The 22,701-nt window shown below is 32.0% G+C and overlaps 1 protein-coding gene across 1 annotated transcript; it reads left to right on the plus strand.

Annotated features, from left to right (window-relative positions):
* LOC133189891 (peroxisomal acyl-coenzyme A oxidase 1-like) lies at nucleotides 1-22,696 on the plus strand. The gene is made up of 14 exons (XM_061325303.1): nucleotides 1-127; nucleotides 6,712-6,874; nucleotides 11,253-11,413; nucleotides 11,592-11,699; nucleotides 12,815-12,934; nucleotides 13,228-13,343; nucleotides 13,456-13,625; nucleotides 14,685-14,847; nucleotides 16,331-16,521; nucleotides 16,626-16,778; nucleotides 17,219-17,324; nucleotides 18,882-19,028; nucleotides 19,243-19,449; nucleotides 21,363-22,696. Exons 1-14 carry the CDS (start codon nucleotides 1-3, stop codon nucleotides 21,438-21,440), a joined length of 2,010 nt encoding a protein of 669 aa, XP_061181287.1. The 3' UTR covers nucleotides 21,441-22,696.
* Nucleotides 22,697-22,701: the final 5 nt, after the last annotated feature.

Raw genomic sequence — 22,701 nt, forward strand, 5'->3', positions numbered from 1 at the left:
ATGGCGACCATGGAAAGAGTAAATTCGGATCTTGCTAGAGAAAGAAGAAACTCTACTTTTGACGTTGAACAACTTACAAATTTTATATATAGAGGTTCAGAGAAAGTTAAAAGAAGACGGTATTTACGTAAGTTTTTTTTGTTGACAACTCAACTTATTTCCATGTCATTTTTAAGAACGTTTCGATGTGTTGGACTTTGAACTTACATGCCTACATAAATTATTCATGTCTCTGTTGTAGTTCAACATTGTAAGCAGACAGAGAGTCAAATTTCATAAAATTACAATAAATAACAATACTTTTAGTTAATGATTTTTACATCATAATTCATATACAAATCACGTTATATCTGGACCAGGTCCGACCAGTGTCTTGATTTAGATGTACTTTTTTTTTTTAACATCATTTTTACATCATATACAATTCATGTTATATGGGAATACCTAATTGAAGACCTACAGGTAAATGAAGACCTACGGAAGACCTAGGGAAGACCTACAAAAATATGGGCAATATATAGCAAAACTGATGTGATATTCTGGTTAATCATGTCTTAAATATATAAAATACATAAAAAGTTTTATAAAAAGAAGTTTTAAAGTGTATTTTTCAAGCTCGGTATGGGGAACTATTTCTTCTCTCAGACGACCTACCGCAAGAACGATAACTCGCGTAAATAACAAATCAGCTGTTCACCAAAACATATCAGAAAAATGTAAATAAATCAATAGTTAAATGAGGAAAAATAGAATCATTGAAGATATTTAAAAATAAATACATCAAAGATGAAATAATAAAAGGGAATATTCAATTAGATATTATTTTATTTTGTGAAAAAAATATAAATAAATAAAATAAAAATAAAAACAAAAAAACTTAACCAAAGCAGACACATATACCGGTACATAAATTTATATATACTACCATAATTTGATCAATCATTAAATACATGTATATGTATGTTTTTAAATGAATTATTGAATTGTTATAACAAGTTTCCAGATCCTATGAGTGGACTCTTTTCAACAAATTCCTTTATTTCTTTTTTTAAATTTATTTTCAAAATTATTTTGGTATATCAATGTACAAATTTAAATATTATAATTGAAATAAATATGTTTATGCTTTTGACAGAGTGTTAAAAGTTAAGTTTAAAAAATCTGAAGTAATTTTTCTTAAAGATCAGAGCCACAATCACTTACAAAATCTTCTTGTATTTCACTGACCCTGAACAGCAAAAAATAATAATTTGTTCAAAATATGCATGCATTTCATTTAAGTGATTACATGCATGTTACTTGTTTAATTTATAAAATGAATTTGTATACTTTGTATGTAAATAACAGACAGAATATATTGCACTATTTCTTGCTGCTATCCATAAATTCATTGATTAATTCTGTAGATTTTAAATTGTCATGTTAATTTATATTTCATAGAATTCCACTTAAAAGTCTTATTATATTCCTATTTCAGTTAATATTTATTTTCAGTTAATATTTATTTTTCCTGACATATATTGTTCTTATCTTAAAGAAAGGTCAAACAGTGTAAGTTTAAGAACTTCTGTTTTCATTTCCTTTCAATTTAAAGTCAACCAGAGTTACCGTTCTTGCGATAGATCGTCTGAGAGAAGAAATAGTTCCCCATACCGAGCTTGAAAAATACACTTTAAAACTTCTTTTTATAAAACTTTTTGTGTATTTTATAGATTTAAGACATGATAAATCAGAATATCACATTAGTTTTGCTGTATATAGCCCATATTTTTGTAGGTCTTCCCTAGGTCTTCCGTAGGTCTTTAATTACCTGTAGGTCTTCAATTAGGCAGGCCGTGTTATATAGAGTAGGTCCGACCAGTGTCTTGATTTAGCTGTGTAGCTTGCATAAGTTAGCCTATATAGCTTTTTAATGTGTTCAAAATACTTTATAAAGCTATTTATTTGTTTTACAAATACTTTTTTTTACAAGAAATAGACAAAAAGTCACAAGAATATGACTATACGCACATTCATACTAATATCATGGACTATACATAAAATAATATATTTAATTAGCTGATACTGCTTTCAATTTTAAATAAATATGTAATATGTATCAAGAAATAAACAAATTAGCACCATGCAGTATTCCATCTTTATTTGGCTAATTGTATTTGGCACACCTGCATGTTCGTACAACCATCTCATCCCATGTTTTTCTTGGTACTTTTCCCTGTCATTAAACACTTCAATGACACTGATTTTACCTCATTGAGGCATTGTCGCTTACTTTCATATCAAAAGTAACATCAAGCCCGATTGCATGTCTTTTAGCATGGCTCTAAATACTTTTTAGCTCACCTGAGCCGAAGGCTCAAGTGAGCTTTTCTGATCAAAATTTGTCCGTTGTCTGTCGTTGTCGTCGGTGTCGTCGTTGTAAACTTTTCACAATTTCATCTTCTTCTCCAGAACTACTGTGCCAATTACAACCAAACTTGCCACAAAGTATCCTTGGGTGAAGGGGATTCAAGTTTGTTCAAATGAAGGGCCACACCCTCTTTCAAGGGGAGATAATAAAGAATTAGTGAAAAATTAATAGCATCTTTTAAAAATCTTCTTCTCAAGAACCAGAGGGCCAGGAAAGATGAAACTCATGTGGAAGCATCCTTAGGTAGTGTAGATTCAAGTTTGTTCAAATCATGACCCCTGGGGGTAGGGCGGGGCCACAATGGAGGATCAAAGTTTTACATAGATATATATAGGAAAAACCTTAAAAAAAATCTTCTCAGGAACAGCAGAGCCATGATGAGTCATATTTATATGGAAGCATCCTCAGGTAGTGTAGATTCAAGTTTGTTCAAATCATTACCCCCAGGGGTAGGGAGGGGCCACAATGGAGGATCAAAGTTTTACATAGAAATATATAGGAAAAATCTTAAAAAATCTTCTTCTCAAGAACAGCAAAGCCATGATGAGTCATTTATATGGAAGCATCCTCAGGTAGTGTAGATTCAAGTTTGTTCAAATCATGACCCCTGGGGGTAGGGCAGGGCCACAATGGACTATCAAAGTTTTACGTAGAAATATATAGGAAAAATCTTTAAAAATCCTCTTCTCAGAAACAGCAAAGCCCTGATTGATCATATTTATATGGAAGCATCCCCAGGTAATGTAGATTCTATTTTGATCAAATCATGACCCCGGGGGTAGGGTGGGGCCACAATGGAGGATCAAAGTCTTAAATAGAAATATATAGGAAAATTTCTTCTTCTGAAGAACTGCAAAGCCATGATTAGTCATTTTGATATGGAAGCATCCTCAGGTAGTGTAGATTCAAGTTTGTTAAAATGATGACCCCCTGGGATAAGGTCGGGCCACAATGCAGGATCAAAAATTTTACATAAGAACATATAGGAAAAATATTTCTTCTCAAAAACAGAAAAGCTATGTTTAGTCATATTGATATGGAAGCATCCTCAGGTAGTGCAGATTCAAGTCTGTTCAAATGATGACCCCTGGGATAGGGAGGAGCCACAATGGGGGATCAAATTTTTACAAAGGAATATATGGGAATTTTTTTTTAAAATCTTCTCAAGTACAACAAAGCCATTTGTTATATTGACATGGAAGCATCATCAGGTAGTTTAAAATTCAAGCCCCCCCCCCAGTAATCTTTTCAATACTGAACTGATTTGTGCTTTTGCCAAGGCAATGTACTCAGGTGAGCGATGTGGCCCATGGGCCTCTTGTTTATATGATCTCCTGTGGCCTTCATTTTCTATTACCATAAAGTAATATCCTCCTCTTCCAAAAATAGATACATCGATTTTTGCCCCCCCCCCCCCCCCAATAATTTTGCCGATATATGGATTATTCTAGAAAACATAGCTACTGTATGTTAGTGCCCCCTCAATAAAAATGTCTGATGACCTTTTTTTGACTGATTTCACGAAAACATTTCAGTACTACATGTATGATTATCAGTGGCAGTGTTGATGTGGGTATCAGGTTACCTGTGTGTAAACATTGATACAGGAGTAGAATATCGTGCCTTATGCATGTTATGTCATATAAGTGATAATTTTTTACAAACAGAATCTGTTGTGCAGGTGCGTCAGCATGCCAAATACAACTAGGCTTAACTAGCCCTTAAGGACATACGCAACGTACCTTACCTACTGATAATTTTTCAAGATATTCTTAATTTATGATTATAGTGCCATCAGATGTTCATAGACAAAAAATCAGCATGCATAACCAGGGGTTTTGAAAAGATATCAACTGATGAAAATTCTTGTATAATTCAAAGAAAAATATATAAAAATTACTAAACTTACATTCTATATGTTTTATTTATCCAAACATGTTTTAGAAGAAGTGTACAACAGCATATATAGACATTCAAATGTAGCACACAGTTCCTTTAAGTATTGGAACTCTTCAACTCCAGGGGAAAAGACAATAAAATTCAAACTACATTGCGTATGTCCTTAATTTCCCCTTCTCAGGGATTTTACAACACATAATTTACATGTTATATTAATGTATTATGTAATGTTAGTTCATTATATTGTTAATGGACAAAAAGAAAAAGGAAATATATACATACAATGTATTCATAAGATCAGTAAGATACAGGGAAAAATTATGATTAAGTGGAAGCCCTGCAAAAGAAGGCAGAGGCTTTGCAGATAAACTTTGCCCAACAACAAATGAATTCTCTATGATCATGTTTGTCATTCAATGTTAACATTGGAAGGCCACTTAGTAATGATACAAGTCATAATCACACATATGAGATAATTTGGTGGAACACCACAACACAGCATGTTGGAAGGGATTGCTATATATTTTTTCACACACACTTGTTGGAATAACTGAGGTATAACAGTCTGTAATTTTACAAAAAATTTATCAATCTGGTTTCATCAAAAGAAAAGTTGAATTTGTATATTCTTGCTGGAGTTTTGCTGCGATGTAAATCTTTAAACATTACGAAGTCTCTGTCTGTTTCGGTTCTGGTTGTCCAGGATATGTTTTGATAGTGATGGATTGATTGGCGCATAAAGTTTTTCCAGGTATATAATTTCTCAGGAATCTATATGACTTCTATAGTTGATCACCCTAATCCATCTCAGTAGAATTCTGAACTTTAAGTATGATAAAGAAAATAGTTTTTACTTTAATGAAAAAATGTCTTAGCTCTATACAGTGTACTGCTGTCACTTGACATTTGGGACTATCTTTTAAACTGGATAATTTCTAAAAATACTTTTTCCTGGCTCCCTTCAATTGATTTCATGATGATCATGAATTTTTGCATACTTAACATTATTCAATTTTTAAATTCTGTAGACATACTTTTTTCCATGTGCAATGTAGAATTAATTTTCATTATGTATGGGGTCACAAATTTTCAGCAGAAATTTGTCACAGGGTACTTAAGAGGACTGGGTGGTTATGGCCATTTTCAGACTATATTGATCTCCTTTAGAAGAAGAGCTCCATGTAAAGATATACAAAAATGATCAAATTTTAAAACTAAAATGTATGAAATTTTTGTTTGCCAATGATAGTTGACAGCTTAAGATATCATTTCTATAAAATTAAGTTATATCTGATGGTTAATTTGTTGACCCCCCAGCCTCCTTAAAGTGCATTTAAGATAAACAATGGCAGTCAAATAAATCCACATAATTTTCCACCTTCACGTTGAACAGAAATGGTGATTCCACATAATTATGACCCTGTGGAAAAAAACTATATTTACAGTATATATAATTTAAACCATAAGAAGATAAGTAAGCTTTTAGAAATGTTTAATATCTCTATAATTTTGCACTAAATTAGGAGCAAGTAAGTCTATATGTAAATCCAGTGTTTTTAATAACCCGATTCTTCATTTAGATATTCATTTACTTGAGAGCAATATTAGGATACATATATGATCACAGACAGTGATATCTGGATTTTATTACATTTTCACCAGTGAAATACTGTAATTTACTTATTAAATAAAAGTGATATTCTTCACATTGTGAGAGGATACCAAAGTGATATTCTCTCACAGTTTGAAAGGATATCAAAGTAAGTAAAAAATAATTTCTGGCCTGTCATAATTAAGATAGAGATAGTAACTAAACCATCTTGATAGAGACTAATACTGTCAATTTCTTCCCAAATATGTTGCTAAAATCCATGTTGTAATGTTTTCAATCTCACAACTGTTAAGCTATGACATCTCAACTGCTCAACTATGTCGTCACCGCCTATGACACTATGTTATGTAAAGTCAGAGGCAAAAGGAAAATAAAACAAAATATAATATATAGAGGATATTCAATGTTTTGTACCTGGATATTGAATTTATTTTACAAGTGGGAGAGTATTTTTTTTATATTTTCACTTGTGCTTCACACTCATGAAAATATCAAAAAAATCCTGTCCCACTTGTAAAATAAATTCAATATCCAACTACAAAACATTGAATTTTCTGTTTATTTATTACATTTTCAACAGTGAATTACTGTGATTTATTTATTGAATAAATGAGATATTTTCTCACAGTGTGAAAGGATACCAAAATGATATTCTGCTACAGTGTGAAAGGATATCAAAGTAAATAAAAAATAATTTCTGGCTTGTAATACATGAGATAGTACATGTATGTATAATATATGGATTTATTTATTGTCACAAATTAAAACATTTGAATTTTTTTATTTGTAGATAACTTAGCCATAAATGATCCAGTGATTAAAAAAGCTAAACCATGGGCATTTCAGACCAGAGAGGAACTATATGAGACAGCTTTGTGGAAAAATCTTTACATCAATAAAAAAATGAAAGAGCATGGAATTACAGAGCCTGCAGATCGATTCTACTATCAGGAGTTAGTATTTTAATTTTGAAGTTTTTAATAAATCTCTCAGTTACAGACATGTAACTTCTATGCAAAAGGTTCCTTTATGTGGTTCATAAGAAGAAAATTTCAAGTGAGTTTATTTGGATTTTTTCTCGATTTTTTTTTTTTTTTTTTTTTTTTTTTTTTTACAATTTTATTCTATAGAGGAGATAGAATATATATATATATATATATATATATATATATATATATATATATATATATATATATATATATATACATATATATATATATTTGAGTAAATTGTATTCAAATGTATTCGGATTGTAGCTAGTGTTCGAAATGCCTGAGACATATAAATCTTATTGCAGGGGAACAAATTTGCTTGAATGTATCAACACCAAACTGGACATTAAAATTGTCACTAATTAATTAAAAATTTACATTGATTAAAAAAATCTGTCTCAAATTGACAGATTCTCCCAGTAACCAGTAATAAGCAAAGTGGCAGAACTTGTCAGTTAGAGCTGAGATTCTTGGGATTGCCACTTGTCAGCCAGGAGACTGTTCATCAGAGCGAATGTTTGTGAGCGCTTGTGAACATTTCTGTTGGAGGAATAAGGAACTTTGGCGAGTACTTGCAAATGTTCGCACTGTTGAACAGGCCTCTGGTTTTACATTCACCAATAAAAATAATTTTTGAAAAAGAAATTAAATTCTTGGGCTAGAAGACCTTTGGCAGGGTGAAAACTTTTGTTAGCATCAGTCCTGTGTGTATAGCTAATTTTACATTGAGCTTTAAAGAATTTATTCTCATATTTATTGTATTTAAAAATTAATGAAATTTTCACAGAATCAAGAAGACAATATATCACAAAGTGAAGTTATCAATTAAATTAGATTTGACCATTTTATTTTAGCAGGAAGATCAGGTCAAGGTCATTATGTTTTTCCTTGACATTAACATCAAAAATTGTTAAGAGTAGAACATGATATTTTTTACGCCATCCTTCCACCAAATATATAATCCCTGATTGATTTTAAACTTAGTTTACCATTTTTTGTCAAGTTCTGCTTGGGGTGGAAATAATCAGTTTCATTCTCCAAGTGAAAAATACAGATTTTTTCTCTTAATCACCCAATTACAAAATATTTAAATAATATTGTATGGTTTAAAATCACACTAAATCATGTATTATTTTGTCATAAAGAAAAAAGCAATATAACAATTTCCTTTATCTAACAATTTTCTAATTTTGGTCTTCCTAATTCCGAAACATATACATGATGCTAATTATCATAATTCAAACAGCTACATATTGTTATCAGACACCATTGGCTACTCCAGGTCTAAACTTTAGGTACCAGAGGACTTATGTACAATCCTTCATTATTTAAGATAATGAAAAAAAAAAATAGTGAAAATAATGTGGGATTGTTCAAAAATCTAGAACCAATGGCCAGAAAATAATAGACCACTCACCTAAGTACACTGTATGTACCATAACAACTTTTTTTACCCGAATGAGAAATATTTGCAACATTTGTGAGCAACTCATTCTCACAGATATTAGTTTTTGCAAACTTCATAGTCACTGGCTATGCCATGTTTTATGAAACTGAAAAGGTTGATCACGAATATTAATAATCTGGAAAGGTTTTCAGCTGGTGATTTACAGTAGTTTACTGTAAAAAAAAAAAAAAAGGAAGTCATATATAAGGTGGTATACAGTTACTGTAGTTCTAAGGGTTTAAAGTGACGTTGACTAATGATTCCAATTCAAAGGTCAACATTGATGTGGATATTTTTGTAACTTTTTAGCCATACTGGTCAAAGGAAGGGCTTAAGCAATAGCAAGATTTTGTCCATCTACTGTAAAATCACATATTTTCATGGGGTCAAATTTTCGTGGTTTCAGGAAAAAACGTGTGAAATTTACATTGCTGGTGGACATGAATTTGTGGGTCTCTTCTCATCACGGAAAAAATGAAAATTAAACCCCCATGAAAAATAGTGATTTCACAGTATCTGTCTGTTCATCTGTAAGCAATTTTTCCAAATGCTATTTATCCTACAGTTTTGGTCTGATTCTAATGAAACCTAGCTGATACACAAGTAGTCTACACTAAGATACATGTACATTATTCTGTGTATTGTTTTTGATTTCAAAGAATGGTGTTGCCATGGTTACTATAAATAGAAATTTCTGTGAAATTCTTTCAAAATGCTACTCCTACAGTTTTGTTCTGATTTCAATAATACCTGGTAATCAAGTAGACTACATTAATTTACATAATTCTATACAATTTATATTGGTTATGCAGTAGCCCAATGCCCGGGCTAGTCATTTTAAGACTCAGGCTAGCTAGTTTAAATGGGTATCCAGTCAACTCGTACCCAAACAGAGTCATACCGAAACCAAGTTGTACCCAAAAAGTCAACTTGTACCCAAATTTGAAGTCAAGTCGTACCCAAGGTTTTATTTACAAGTGTTAGAATTTATTTTTATATGAAATAGTATAATTTTGAAAAAAGTAAGGAAAATCAGAATTTGAAGAAGACAACTGTTTATTTTTCATAAATACTTTAATGGTTAAACATTTAATTAGTTTCCCTTAATAGAAATTCAAACAATTATTGTTAAAGCAACATATGTGCGGCTGTTTCTTAGATCTGCGACAAACACTTATTACGAGATGCTCCTAATTTGGTATCCATTAATTATGAGATACTCCATGTTTGGAAAATGCCTCCAAAGAACAAGGTTCACTTAGGGCGTTTTTTGGCCCTGTGAATTTCAGAAAAACTGAAACTGCTTGGATTTAGTTGACAATGCATTAAATATTTAGATCTTTGGTGACTGCGTATCTATCAAAAATGACGTAATTTTCTGGCTAGTCAATGCATTATGACGTCATGAAATGCGTCATTTTCCTCATATCCTGAAAAATTCTACAAAAACAGCAAATTTTTAAAGCTATTTTTCGATACTTTATATAGAACGCAACCTCTGATCTAAAATATGCAACTATTAAATGATAGAACTATTTCTGAGGATTACAAAACATGTTTTATTTTTTAGATCAGAGGGTGCGCTCATATTATTTCTCTTCTGTGAAATTTCTCAAATATACTTGTTTTCCTTAAAATTCAAGAACATTGCAATTCCATGACACCTATTTTCTAAGACCTTGGCTTTAAGGAGAAAATTTTTAAAAGGAAACGAAAGCACTAAGTCTCTACTTTATCTTGATGTTTAAAATGGATCATAAATTGTTAGTCAATAAATCGGTATATCTACAGGGCCATTATATGCATAAAGTGAACCTAGCTCTTTTTCATTCCTAAAAGTTCACCATAGTGTGAGAATTGTGTTTATCCTGCAGCAAAAATGTAAGTTTATTTTAAGTTTTTTATTGGATAAGTTTTATGGAAATTGTATACAATAATATGATATACCATTAATTAAAAATTTTTACATATTGGTATAGGTAAAATTCGGGACCATAAAATTCATAGGAAAAACCTTTATGTACGAGTTGCCTCCTCATTTTTTGTGCACAGGAAAATTTTGCATTAAATCACATAGGAAAACCTTATGTAGGAATGACTTCAGTTTTGGGTACGAGTTGACTTCAGCTTTTGGATACGAGTTAACTCTTTGGGTACGACTCGGTTTGGGTACGACTCGGTTTGGGTATGAGTTGACTGTAAATCTTTAAATGTACCAATAGTATAGTCCATCAGACTAGCACAACAGAAAAAAAAATTTCATCAGTTTACTTTCACTTTTCTATGTAGACTGGTTTCTTTCAACTGAGAACTAGTTTAATTTGTTTCTGTCACCAAAGCGTTTGAAACTTTAACTTGTTATGTTTTCATTTTGCATAAAAAAAATTGTTGGGCTAGTTAGTTTGAGGTTTGGGCGAGTAATTTTTCACTAATCAGTAGCCCCTGGGCAAGTGGGTTATCTAGGAAAAATTTCAACACCTGCTGGTTGTTAATTTTGCTATAGTTACTAAAAATAGAAATTTTGGTAAAATTCAGCTAATTCTCTTACATTTTTAGTCCTATTTCAATAAAACTTGCCACACAAAGAGACTTAATCATAATTTTATTCATTGGTATTTCCAGTTTCAAGTGCAAGTGCTACCTCTCTCTTCCTTTGTTACAAGTACAAACCAGTAGAGCTACAGTCTCTTCAGAGACTTGGTTTAATCTTGTCATGACCTTTTCTTTAGCCCTTGATTTCATTTCACTTTAGTAAGGGCCCTTTGAGATAGATACTGTTTTCATGGTACCCAATAACCAAATTATCAGAGTTACTACATTGCAAGAATTAGTAAAGATAGTACATGCATAAAAAAAAAGTGTGCTTTGTAAACTAATTTTGTTTTCATGCAGAGCCATGACTCCACATGAGAACAGTCCTATTGGCCTCCACACAGTGATGTTTATTCCCACCATAGAAAAACAGGCAACAAAAGAACAAAAAGAAAGATGGCTGCCTTTAGCAGAAAGCCTAAAAATGATTGGAACATATGCTCAAACAGAAATGGGCCATGGTAAGAGAATCCACTGACTCTCCAATCATATAAAATCCTAGAAATGTTATTCCGATTACATCAAGAGATTTGATGCTTAAGACGTGTATTGTTACTGTGTTTGTTTTATTTTTAATTTTACTTATATACCCTTTGCTTATTATTGACTTCATGATTATATCAAACTGTGTTTATACAGGTACATTCATAAGAGGGTTAGAAACAACCTCAACATATGATCCAAAGACCAAGGAATTTGTCCTCAACTCCCCCACTATTACCTCCATGAAATATTGGCCAGGAAATTGTATGTATATATACAGATGTAGATAAAATTATTTGTATTTTAGTCATGTAAGGGACAGAATTGCAGATTTTTAAAACAAACATTATATAAATATATATATATATATATATATATATATATATATATATATATATATATATATATATATATATATATATATATATATATATATATATAAACTGGGAGGTAACAGTTGAAAATGACACCCCAAGAGAAAACCATTGTAAAGTGACATGTCAGCGTAGGTTGATAATTGTTTTCTCTAGGGATGTTCCCTCCAAAACCATGAAAACAAGCACTATTTTTTTTTTATTATACTGAAATAAAAAAAGTTGGAATTTGTCATTTAAAATCAGATCTTATTTGAAAGGCTTTAATGTTTTTTTTTTTCAATAACAAAGCTTCAGAAATTATTCATCAACCTTTCAAGTGTTCTTTCAGTACTAGCAAAGTCTTTATCCTTCAATAATTTTGTAATTTTATACTCACAAATATTTTCTGCTTTTTGTTGTTTTTGCAATCCATCCTACTCAGACTAGAGCTTTATCAATGTTTTGTATTGTGGCTTACTTTCAACTACGTATCTGATGTGTTGGGAAATCTAGGGCAAAATGTGACATTAACACTATTTTACCCGTTGCCAAGTTGTTGCTTTTGCTAAGGGTAACATTACAAGTTGGTTATTGGATCTAAACCAATAGACTTCAGTATTTTACATGAAAGTATAATAAGTTAAAATGCGTATAAATATGCATAAATGAGGATCATTAGAAAAATTATGTTTGTAATGTATATATGGTAAGGTTTTTGTGTAAATTTATTGATGTTAATTGTATACATGTACAGTCAAACCTCGTTATCTCGATGGGACCGAGAAAAAACTTCGAGATATCCAAGGGTTCAAGATATTGAGGGTAAAATACTAAAAGAAAAAGTTTTTGGGACTTCCAAATAACTTCGATATATCCATGGTATTCGAGATATCTATGTTCGAGATACCGAAGTTCAACTGTATATTTAAAATCACCACTATTTACATGTCTGTAAAGATGTACAGAGATTATGACAGATACTTCTTTCTGGTTGGTTTATTCATGATGTAAAACTGATTTCAGTGGGAAAGACAACAAACCACTGCCTTGTTATGGCTCAGCTCTTCACACAAGGAAAAAACTGTGGAATACATATGTTCATGGTGCAAATACGGGACCTTGAGACACATAGGCCTCTGCCAGGTTTGTAAAGTAGCAAACAGGAGTGGATTATATAGTACATGTTGTGTTTATTTTATAGAGAAAATTGTTCAGGTGTAATTCAGAATATAAAATGAGACTTCAAACAGAATGTTATTTATCATTGTCAAAATTGTTCTCATTTTATGTTTATTGTTTGTCTCTTGCTTTCATAGTGCAAACTATCAACATGATATAAGTAACCACAATATAGTTCCTGGTACAGCTAGAACTATTAATGCTCCAAATCAAAGGAGAAACACTGGATTATAAGCATTTGTAAAACTTTTCTGTAGGTATAGAAGTTGGTGACATTGGCCCAAAGTTTGGATATGGTACTAATGATAATGGCTACTTAAGACTGAACAATGTTAGAATACCCAGAGAAAACATGCTCATGAGATACTCCAAGGTATATTTAATCACTTTACAGTTAATAACCAACAATGTCACTAGCTGTTTTTTATCTGACCTATGCATGTATAATGTTCAATGCATTAAGTGATAAGTTTTCTTTTGGTCAGGTATTAGAAGACGGTACTTTTGTGAAGCCCCCAAATGCAAAGATTGCGTATGGTTCCATGGTGCTGGTGAGAGCTGCCATTGTAACTGATGCCTCTCGTGCCCTGGCCCAGGCCTGTGTGATTTCCATTCGATACAGTGCCGTCAGAAGACAAACAGAGGTCTCTCCAGGGTACGTTTGTTTAAGATGGGTATACTTATAAAAAAGGCATTATTTATCTAGTAATTCATTATTCTTATAGATTTTTTGAGGAAAGTAGTAGATATTCTCTTTTTTGGTGTGTTAATATGATTTTGAATCTTGTCACTACTTTGGTACCTATTGTAGCTACTGTAACATTGAATTACAGCCATAACATAACCTTGGAAAATTTTTGTGCCCCACCATAAATATGGCTTGGGCATATAGTGTTTGCCATATCCTGTCTTCCATCCTTCCATCCCTCCGTCCTTCTGTCCTTCCGTCTGTCCTTCCATTACACTTTGCATTTAGGTCAGTTTCAAAGAAACTTCAAGATACTTTTATCTATCTTCATATGCTGACCCACTGGTTATAACTATTCAACTCCATCAACATTTTTTTGACCTTGACCTTTCCTTTGACCCTGACATCACTTTTCTTAAATTTGTGTTTAGCTAAGTTTCAAAGAAACTATTCAAGATATTTTTATCAAACTTATATACTGATACATATAAATGAGAGCTATTTAACTGCAACCAAGACATTTTGACCTTGACCTTTCTTCTGACTTTGACCTGACATTAATTCAATTAGTGATTATCTCAGTTTCAAAGAAACTTGACATATTTGTATCAAACCTTATTTGCTTATACATATTGATGAGAACTGTTCAACTGCGTTTAATTTTTTGACCTTGACATTTCCTTTGACCTTGACCTCCCTTTTCTTAAATTAGTGTTTAGCTCAGTTTCAAAGAAACTGTTCAAGATATTTTAATCAAACCTAATATGCTGATACATATTGGTGAGAGCTATTCAACTGCATCCAACACTTTTTGACCTTGACTTTCTTCTGACTTTGACCCGACATTAATTCAATTAGTGATTATCTCAATTTTAAAGAAACTGGACATGCAATTGAACAATCACCAGGATATTCTTGAAGGATTGATTTATTTAACTTCTGTTTAGTTGTAGAATTAAAATGTGTATCAAATGTACACTGTAGGTTACAATAGTTCTTTTCTCATTGTTGGATTTTATTTAACAGAGGTGAAGAAGCACAGATTTTAGACTATCAAACTCAGCAGTACAAGTTATTCCCCTTACTTGCCACTTCTTATGCTATGTATTTTGCTGGGAGGTTTATGTATGATTTCTATCTGAAAGCTACAGCTGAAATTGAAGCTGGAAACCTAGAGTCCATGCCTCAGGTAATTTTAAATACTTGATCATTCCAAAAAAAAAAAAAAAAATGAACCATATGAATTTCAACATAAGAAATAGAATTACTGATTTTATTTTTCTGGATTCTTCAGACTGGAAGCATAATACTTTTACACAGAGAATAAATAATGTGGTTTATAATGAGACAATTCTAGTTATTTTGTTTAGTTCTCCAAACCCACTAAACCAATTCAATGCAAACTTGATTTATTCTTGCATCATGTACTTGTATGTTTTACTTTAGGATATAGGATCATCAGTTGAAAAAAAGAGAAAGGAAAATATGGGCACATATTACATATAAGAAGTTAAATAAGGTGTATAATTCAAACAAGATTATATTTAAAACCTTTTTGTGAAGTCTATAAATAGATTAAAAACCTTTTCATGAAGTCTATATTCATGTGTTTAAACTTTAGTGCAAGGAATGTGATTTGTACCTCAGTCATATGACTGACGGGACCTCCGTCCCCTAGTCAACTAGTCAAAATTTCTTTTTATAAATGAGTATCATTTATGTGGTCATATTTTTACCAATGAATACTTCTAGAAAAAATTATTTAATAATCAGCCTTTAGCAAATAAATGACTACTGTAGATTCCTAAATATACTCAAGGAATTAATTATTGCGTAATTTCGTGAGAAGCACCACTTGTGAAATAAAATTACTCGCTTTTATTTTTATGGTGCTGAAATCAAAGTAAAATCTCTTGATGAACCGTCTACTTGCGAATTATTGTTCTCGCGATTTGACGCTCAAGAGCCATTTCGCGAAAAATAAGGAATCTAGAGTACCATTATGCAATTGGATAGGCAGGCATTCTCATATAATGTACTCTGTATTCTGTTTTATTCAAAAAATGCCTACTGCCCTCTTCAGAAAAAGGTCTGAAGTACAAATTAAGATCTAATAATTTACTTACAAAAATGTAAATGGAAATACTTTAAACATAATTATTTTAGCTGTAATCATATTTTAGCACCTTTTGCACTGCTTCATGTTTTGTCAATTCATGTACATACTGATGCATAAACAATTACTTGCTGTTTTCAAGACTCAGTTGCACTTATTTATGATTTTATTTATCAGTTTGATAGGAAGACTGAGCTAAATTTGAGTGCAATAATTTATGTTCATTTACAGTATTTTCAATAATCTTGGAGGCAAATCTTGTCCATTTACAATAGGTCGCATTACTATCTAGTATTTACTTGATTATAAATACAAATGAAATAAAGTCCTTATAATCAGGGTGAGGAAAAAAAATTAGGGTTACAATTTTCACATTATTTATATATACACAGTATAAAAAACTTTCAAAATCCAGTTTTCAAAACAATCTTGTAGCCATCAGATTGAAGATTCCCTCAGAAAAACATTTCATTGTACACTAGGTTATTTGTTCTATTCATTACAGAGATAAGAATGCCTGAAATATATAACCAGGCAAATTGCTTACCCTTTTCAGCTCCATGCCATTTCTGCAGGATTGAAAGCCTTTAGCTCCTGGACATGTTCTGCTGGGGTGGAGACTTGTCGTCTTTGTTGTGGGGGTCATGGCTACTCCCATGCTAGTGGTCTTCCCAAGATTTATATTGACTGTGTTCCTGGATGTACCTATGAAGGAGAAAACAATGTCATGATGCTTCAAGTGGCCAGGTAAGAAATCTTGGTTTGTTTTTCTTTTATAGTACATGTATTTTTTAGCATTTGATGTATGCATATATGTACATGGTATTATGATATACATATTTTCTCTGAAGGTTTTTGATGAAAATATATGGGAAGATGCAAAATGGAGAATCACTTCCAAGTTTTATGCAGTATTTAACCACTGACCTCAATAAGAGGTCATGCATGACAGAGGAAGTGGCCCTGAAATGTTTAGTTATGGCGTATGAACACAGAGCAGCAAGGTAATTTTGTTTGTTTGTTGTTTAATGTCCCTCTTGAGAATTTTTCACTCATATGGAGATGCCACCACTTGTTGGTGGAGAGCTGCAAATTTTGACCTGTACTCAGCACTCAGGGCCATTGGGCAGTGAGGGATCTTTTTCGTGCCAGCACCTACTGCGACAGGGGACCTCAGTTTATATGGTCTCATCCGAAGGACCAGATGTAAGGATCAACTCCTTACTCCCCGACTCTAAAGCAGACGCTCTAACCACTGCGCCACACAGGCGACTAGCAAGGAAATTAGGCATTTCCTTATTTACATATCTCATGTGTACTAATTAATCCTTTAGAATGAGATAATGGTGTAACTTTGTCATCAGAGAAAAGTTTCTCCCTAATATCAATAACAAGAAACATCATAGCAGCAGATGTATAACATGTCTTTTTTGGGGACTTGTAGAATGATAAGAGATGCAGCTGCAAACATGCAGAACTTAGTACAATGTGGAAAATCTCCCATGGAGGCTTGGATTGGCTCTACAGTAATGCTGACGTGGGCAGCTACAGTGAGTACTGAAGAAAAATTGTTGTTTTGTTTTCAGTCTGAACAATGTAAATTTGGTAATATTTATCAAGGGAAATGCTTAAGAAGCTGAAATAAGCACATAGTGTATTATAAGACCAGTGTTTTTATGTACATTAGTTTGTATTAATAGGGCAGGTAAAATCAAATTTTAGATTCTCATCCCCGCCCACCCCTCTCAATGTTCCCACCCAGTTTTTTATTTTGGTTGTTTGGTTTCAAAAGTATTTACATGTATTATGTTTCACTTGGTTAGAATCACAGTGAAAGTTTAAGAGTTATCATCCCGTTTGTATTGAAAGTCGCTTGCTGCTATTTATTTATATTTTTCATATGACATATTTTCCCTTTGAGTTATTTGCCTTGGCTGCCATCTTGGAGGTCAAACTAGTGAATTTTCCTCTTTCAACAACCAATTTTAAACATGTATGGCAGAAATATAAGGGCAAAAATCTTTAAAGTGCTAAAAATTATGAATTAAAGGAAACTTTTGTAAACATGTATTCATAAGAAAAATTGTGTTATCTTCACCTCATTGCCCAGTATGAAAGTTTAAATTGGTTGAATAATGAAGGAATCTGGGCTTGTTGACCTCCAATAAAGCGACCAATGGGAAATAACTCATGCTAAAATCATGCCTATTGAAAACTATCTATAGCACAAGAGCCAAGTGAAGAATGGAGAAAAATCAACAAGAAAAGCAGTTTAAACATGTAGGATAAAGATAATAAGCCAGTATAGAGAAGGCAGAAAAAGCAAAAATAACATAAATATTAAATTTTAATACATCTAAATACCATCACTGCCATCAGCAAGTTTTTAAAGAGATTTGAACAAAAGTAAAATTTATAGACGAAGAAAATTACAGCTGGTAATATTAATGATAGGTTGTTTAAAAAAAGTTCGTTGGCAGATTTTTGAGGATATTTTAATAGTGCTAAGGAAATAGTAAATCTTAAAACTGTTCAGCATAGGCGTTTATATAGAAAATTTTAGACATGGTGTTTTGCAAAAATGTTAATATTGAACATGTCAAGTCTCAAGCATGAATATATTAGGACAGTGGAAATCTGTGATATTCTCACAAAAAACAACAAAAGTTGTTGGTCAAACTAGAAGCTATTTGGAGAGAGGCCAATAAGAAGTCGTGACTACCACGTACAGCAACAGTATGTGCAATTTATTTGGATCTGCACCCCATTTCATAGCAGCAGTTGCATTTGGCATGTGCCGTACTGGAAAATTCATTAACACTGTAAATATTTTACATAAGAAGAATCTTCAATCTGTAGATACATTGTATTAAAAAGAATAAACAATAAAATCTATCCACATTGGCATTCACTAGGTGAAAATTTTATGTAAGAAGAGCGTTATGTAGATATTTTCAATAGTAATTTTAAAAAAAAAGGCCGCCAACCCACCCCAATTTTTAAGTAAATTAGGATGAGAATCTAAATTTTAAATTTATGTGGCCATATGTGTGTAATGTGTTATTTATTTACTCAAATAATAAAATATTATTATTGTTTTCTTTAAGGCCCATTGCCATGCATTTGTAACAAAACATTTCGTAGAGACAATAACTAATTCCAAGATGGATGCCAAAGTGAGGTCAGCTCTGACTGGTTTGTGTAAGCTGTATGCTGTTCATGGTATTGTTGAGAATCTTGGGGGATTTATTCAGGTACAAATTTAAAATTTTAAAGATTGATCTAAGCATTCCATGATTAAAGTAAGTTTTTCTCTATAAAAAATGAATAAATTTAAAGACATAACTGTATGATAAATTCTAATTTCAATTGATGCTTACTTTGTCTATGCAAACATTCATGGAAGATTAAAAAAACTACAAATTTTATTCCTATCTAAATATGCTCTATGTAATTTCCACATTCAAGGATGGATTCTTCGACTGTAATCAAGTAAGCCTTCTGCAAAATAAATTGATGGAGCTATTGGCAGAGATCAGACCCAATGCTGTAGCGTTTGTGGATGCATTCGATTACCCTGACGAGGTACTCCAGAGCTGTTTGGGACGATATGATGGACAGGTCTATCAGGCTTTGTATGAGTATGCCAAAAGCTCGCCATTAAATGAGAAAGAGGTAAAAAAATTAAATTTCATAGCGTTAGTAAGAATCTCTCATAGATGTTACTATAAGACTCAACTAACCCCTTACCTATCAGTGTTAACCAAACATAATGCGGACAAGGGATACAAATGTACCATATTTTGAAACTGAATTTGAGGCAAAACACGAATGTCTATTTAAATGTCATTTTTCACATCATTCAGTTTTGATCCCCATACACTTTGAAATTTACCCCTTGGGTCAAACTGAAAGGCCAAATGACGCATAGGAGATGTAGAGGGTCAAACCTAGTACTTCAGTTTTTCATCCATTAAAGGATTTGTCGCATGATCTTCAAAAAATAGTATTTTTTTAAAAAGTATTATCTATGACCTTGTCCATTAAAATACTGAATACAATAAACATTGTTGTAAGCATATTTAAAGCATAATTTAGAGTTGAAGTTCAAATATCTGAATATGGGGATATGCATATTTCAATCGGATTTCGGCGCCATACTGCTGTGACATCATGTACATTTCAGTGATAGAAAGATGAGAAACTACATATACTTTAAACGAAGTTTTCAACTACAAATGCAGAATAATAAGGAAAATCCTGAAAAAATTCTTGCATGCTTTTCAATTACTATAGAAGTATGAACTTGTTCTAATTTAAGTACATGTACATGTATAAACATTTATAAAAAGATGAATTACATGTATACATGTATTATTAATGGAGTACGATGTGGGTGTATGTTACAGGTCCAATAAGAATAAGATGCTGTATGGGTTTACTTGTTTATTTAATACATCTTGATTGATTGAGCCCTAAAATTGACCCCCCATGGTTAAAGCAAGGCCACAATGTGTGATCAAAGTTTTACATAGGAAGACATTGGTCGATTGGAAGAAGCTTTAAAAATCTTCTTCTCAGAAACTGCAAAGCCATGTTTGCCTTTGGACATATTTATGTAACAGGAAAGGAGAAAATGTATATGGCTGGACAGGGAATCGAAACCCAGAACCCCTGTAACACTAGTCAGGTGCTCTACAGACAGAGCTACCCAGGCCGATATCCATGGCCCAAACCATTACATTCCTCCCTCCTTAAATTGTCTTCGCCCTCGAAGACACAACCCAAGTTCTTATTTTCCCCTGGCAGGACTTTCACCTGCAAGTCCAGGGGTGGTCAATTGCACCAAATCTGTAACAGGAAAGGAGAAAATGTATATGGCTGGACCAGGAATCAAACCCGGGTCCCCTGCATCACTAGTCAGATGCTCTACTGACTGAGCTACCCAGGCTGATATCCTTGGCCCAAACCATTACATTTACAGTGTATATGGAAGCATCCACAGGTAGTATAGTGTAGACATTTATAGAATAAAATTTGTTCAAATTATGATTCTCTGGGTAGGTTGGGGCCACAATGAGGGTTTTAAAAGATTTTACAAAGGAATACATTCAATTGGAAAAATCTTAATAGAAATCTTCTTTTCAAGAACAGCAAAGCCATGCAACAGGATTGGGTCATATTCAACATATGGATGGAAACATCCTCAGGTAGTGTAGAATCAAGTTTGTTCAAATCATGACCCTCCAGGTTAGGGGTGTGGGCATAATGGGATCAAAGTTACACAAAAGAATATACTTTGTAAAGGATATATCAATAAAAATTTTGTTCTCAAGAACGACAAAGCTAAAATTAGTCAAAGTAATTCAGAAGCATTCTCAGATAGTGTAGATTTAAGTCTGTTCAAATCATGGGGGGGTTGGACAAGGCCTCAATAGAAGTTCAAACATCTAGGGGAAAATCATGCAAAATCTACTAGAGCCATGATTAGACAAAGGTAATGTATATTCAAGTTTATTCCAATCATGCCCCCCACCCCCCAGTGGAAGCATTTGTCCATTTTAGACAGTTATAGATTATTTTAATAGGTGCTTGATTCCTACCACAAGTACATCAAACCTGCTCAACAAGGAAATGGAGCCATTTACCAGATTTCAAAATTATAAGAGCTTTTACATTCTTATATTGAAACTGAACTTTTTGATCAGTATGTACATTCATACATGTGTTTACTGGTTGATACAACTGTATCATACATGTGTTGACTGGTTGATATCTTATATGGAATTTCATGTGAAAACAAGTACAAACTTCTTTGTGGAGATTTTAATCCATTAGACTGTGATTGAAAATCAACATTAGTAATGATATAAATAGGTGCAATAATTAATGTTTTTGAAATGTGCATAATGTAACCTCAATTGTATGCAGATATCAGAATATAAATAATGTATTCTTACCTTAAGGAGTCTTAATCAGATTTTGTCTTTCATAATCAGTCATATTGAATTATTAATTTTGTGAAGAAAATTAAAATTGTGTCCTTTCTATTGTATGAAAAATAGTAGAAGATTGATATGTAAAACAAAATACAACAAAATATGACAATTAAGGTAAAAAATTGCTAGCTTTTTATCATAAACTTTGAGGACTGCAGTAAAATCATATTTACCACATTCATAAAAATTTTTTAACATTCAGTTTTTGTCTTCATTTTATTAAAAAAAAAGTCATTGTAGAAAGGACGTGTTGAATCTTATACAATAGTATGCATGCATCTGTCCCTTTTAATGAAGTGTTCTGTCAACATGTAAAGAAAAAAAATATATATTTGAATTAGCTGTGATATACATGTATTGCGTATTTTAATTATGTTGTTATTTAAAAGATTTATTGATGTACATTTTAGGTCACACGATTGTTGGTTATTGTATTATTTATTTGTTTTAGGTTCAATGTATAGTGTACTTATTGCTATAATTATTGTATTTTGAAATTTTGAAATAAACTTTGTCAGGTAATTAGGTGTGCATATGTTTTGTATAAGATACCAGATGATCAGATGTACCATGTACAGTGTAATCTAATTACTTGTAGTTTCATGCAGAGAAATATGTTAATCCAAGCTTTGATTATGATAAATTATTTTCTAAGAATTATTCAGAACAGTCACATTGAGATAGAAAAATATATCAAGATTCAAGAATGAAGTTATAAATTCCATACATAATCTGTATCTTTGGAAGCTAGGATTTAATTTGTGATAGATGGAAGGTAAAATAATTACAATATTAATACACATTTCATAGTATTTACTGTTTAAATTGTAAATGGGTAGATTACAAAATCATGCTTATAGATGTATCTTAAAAATAAGTGAATTAAAATTTTACTTTTGTTCTATAAATTACAGTGTATATGTAACTT

Source organism: Saccostrea echinata, unplaced genomic scaffold (genome assembly GCF_033153115.1).
Source record: "Saccostrea echinata isolate AGI-Se365-2 ecotype Australia unplaced genomic scaffold, CSIRO_AGI_Sech_v1 ptg000020l, whole genome shotgun sequence".
Taxonomy (NCBI): Eukaryota; Metazoa; Mollusca; class Bivalvia; order Ostreida; family Ostreidae; genus Saccostrea; species Saccostrea echinata.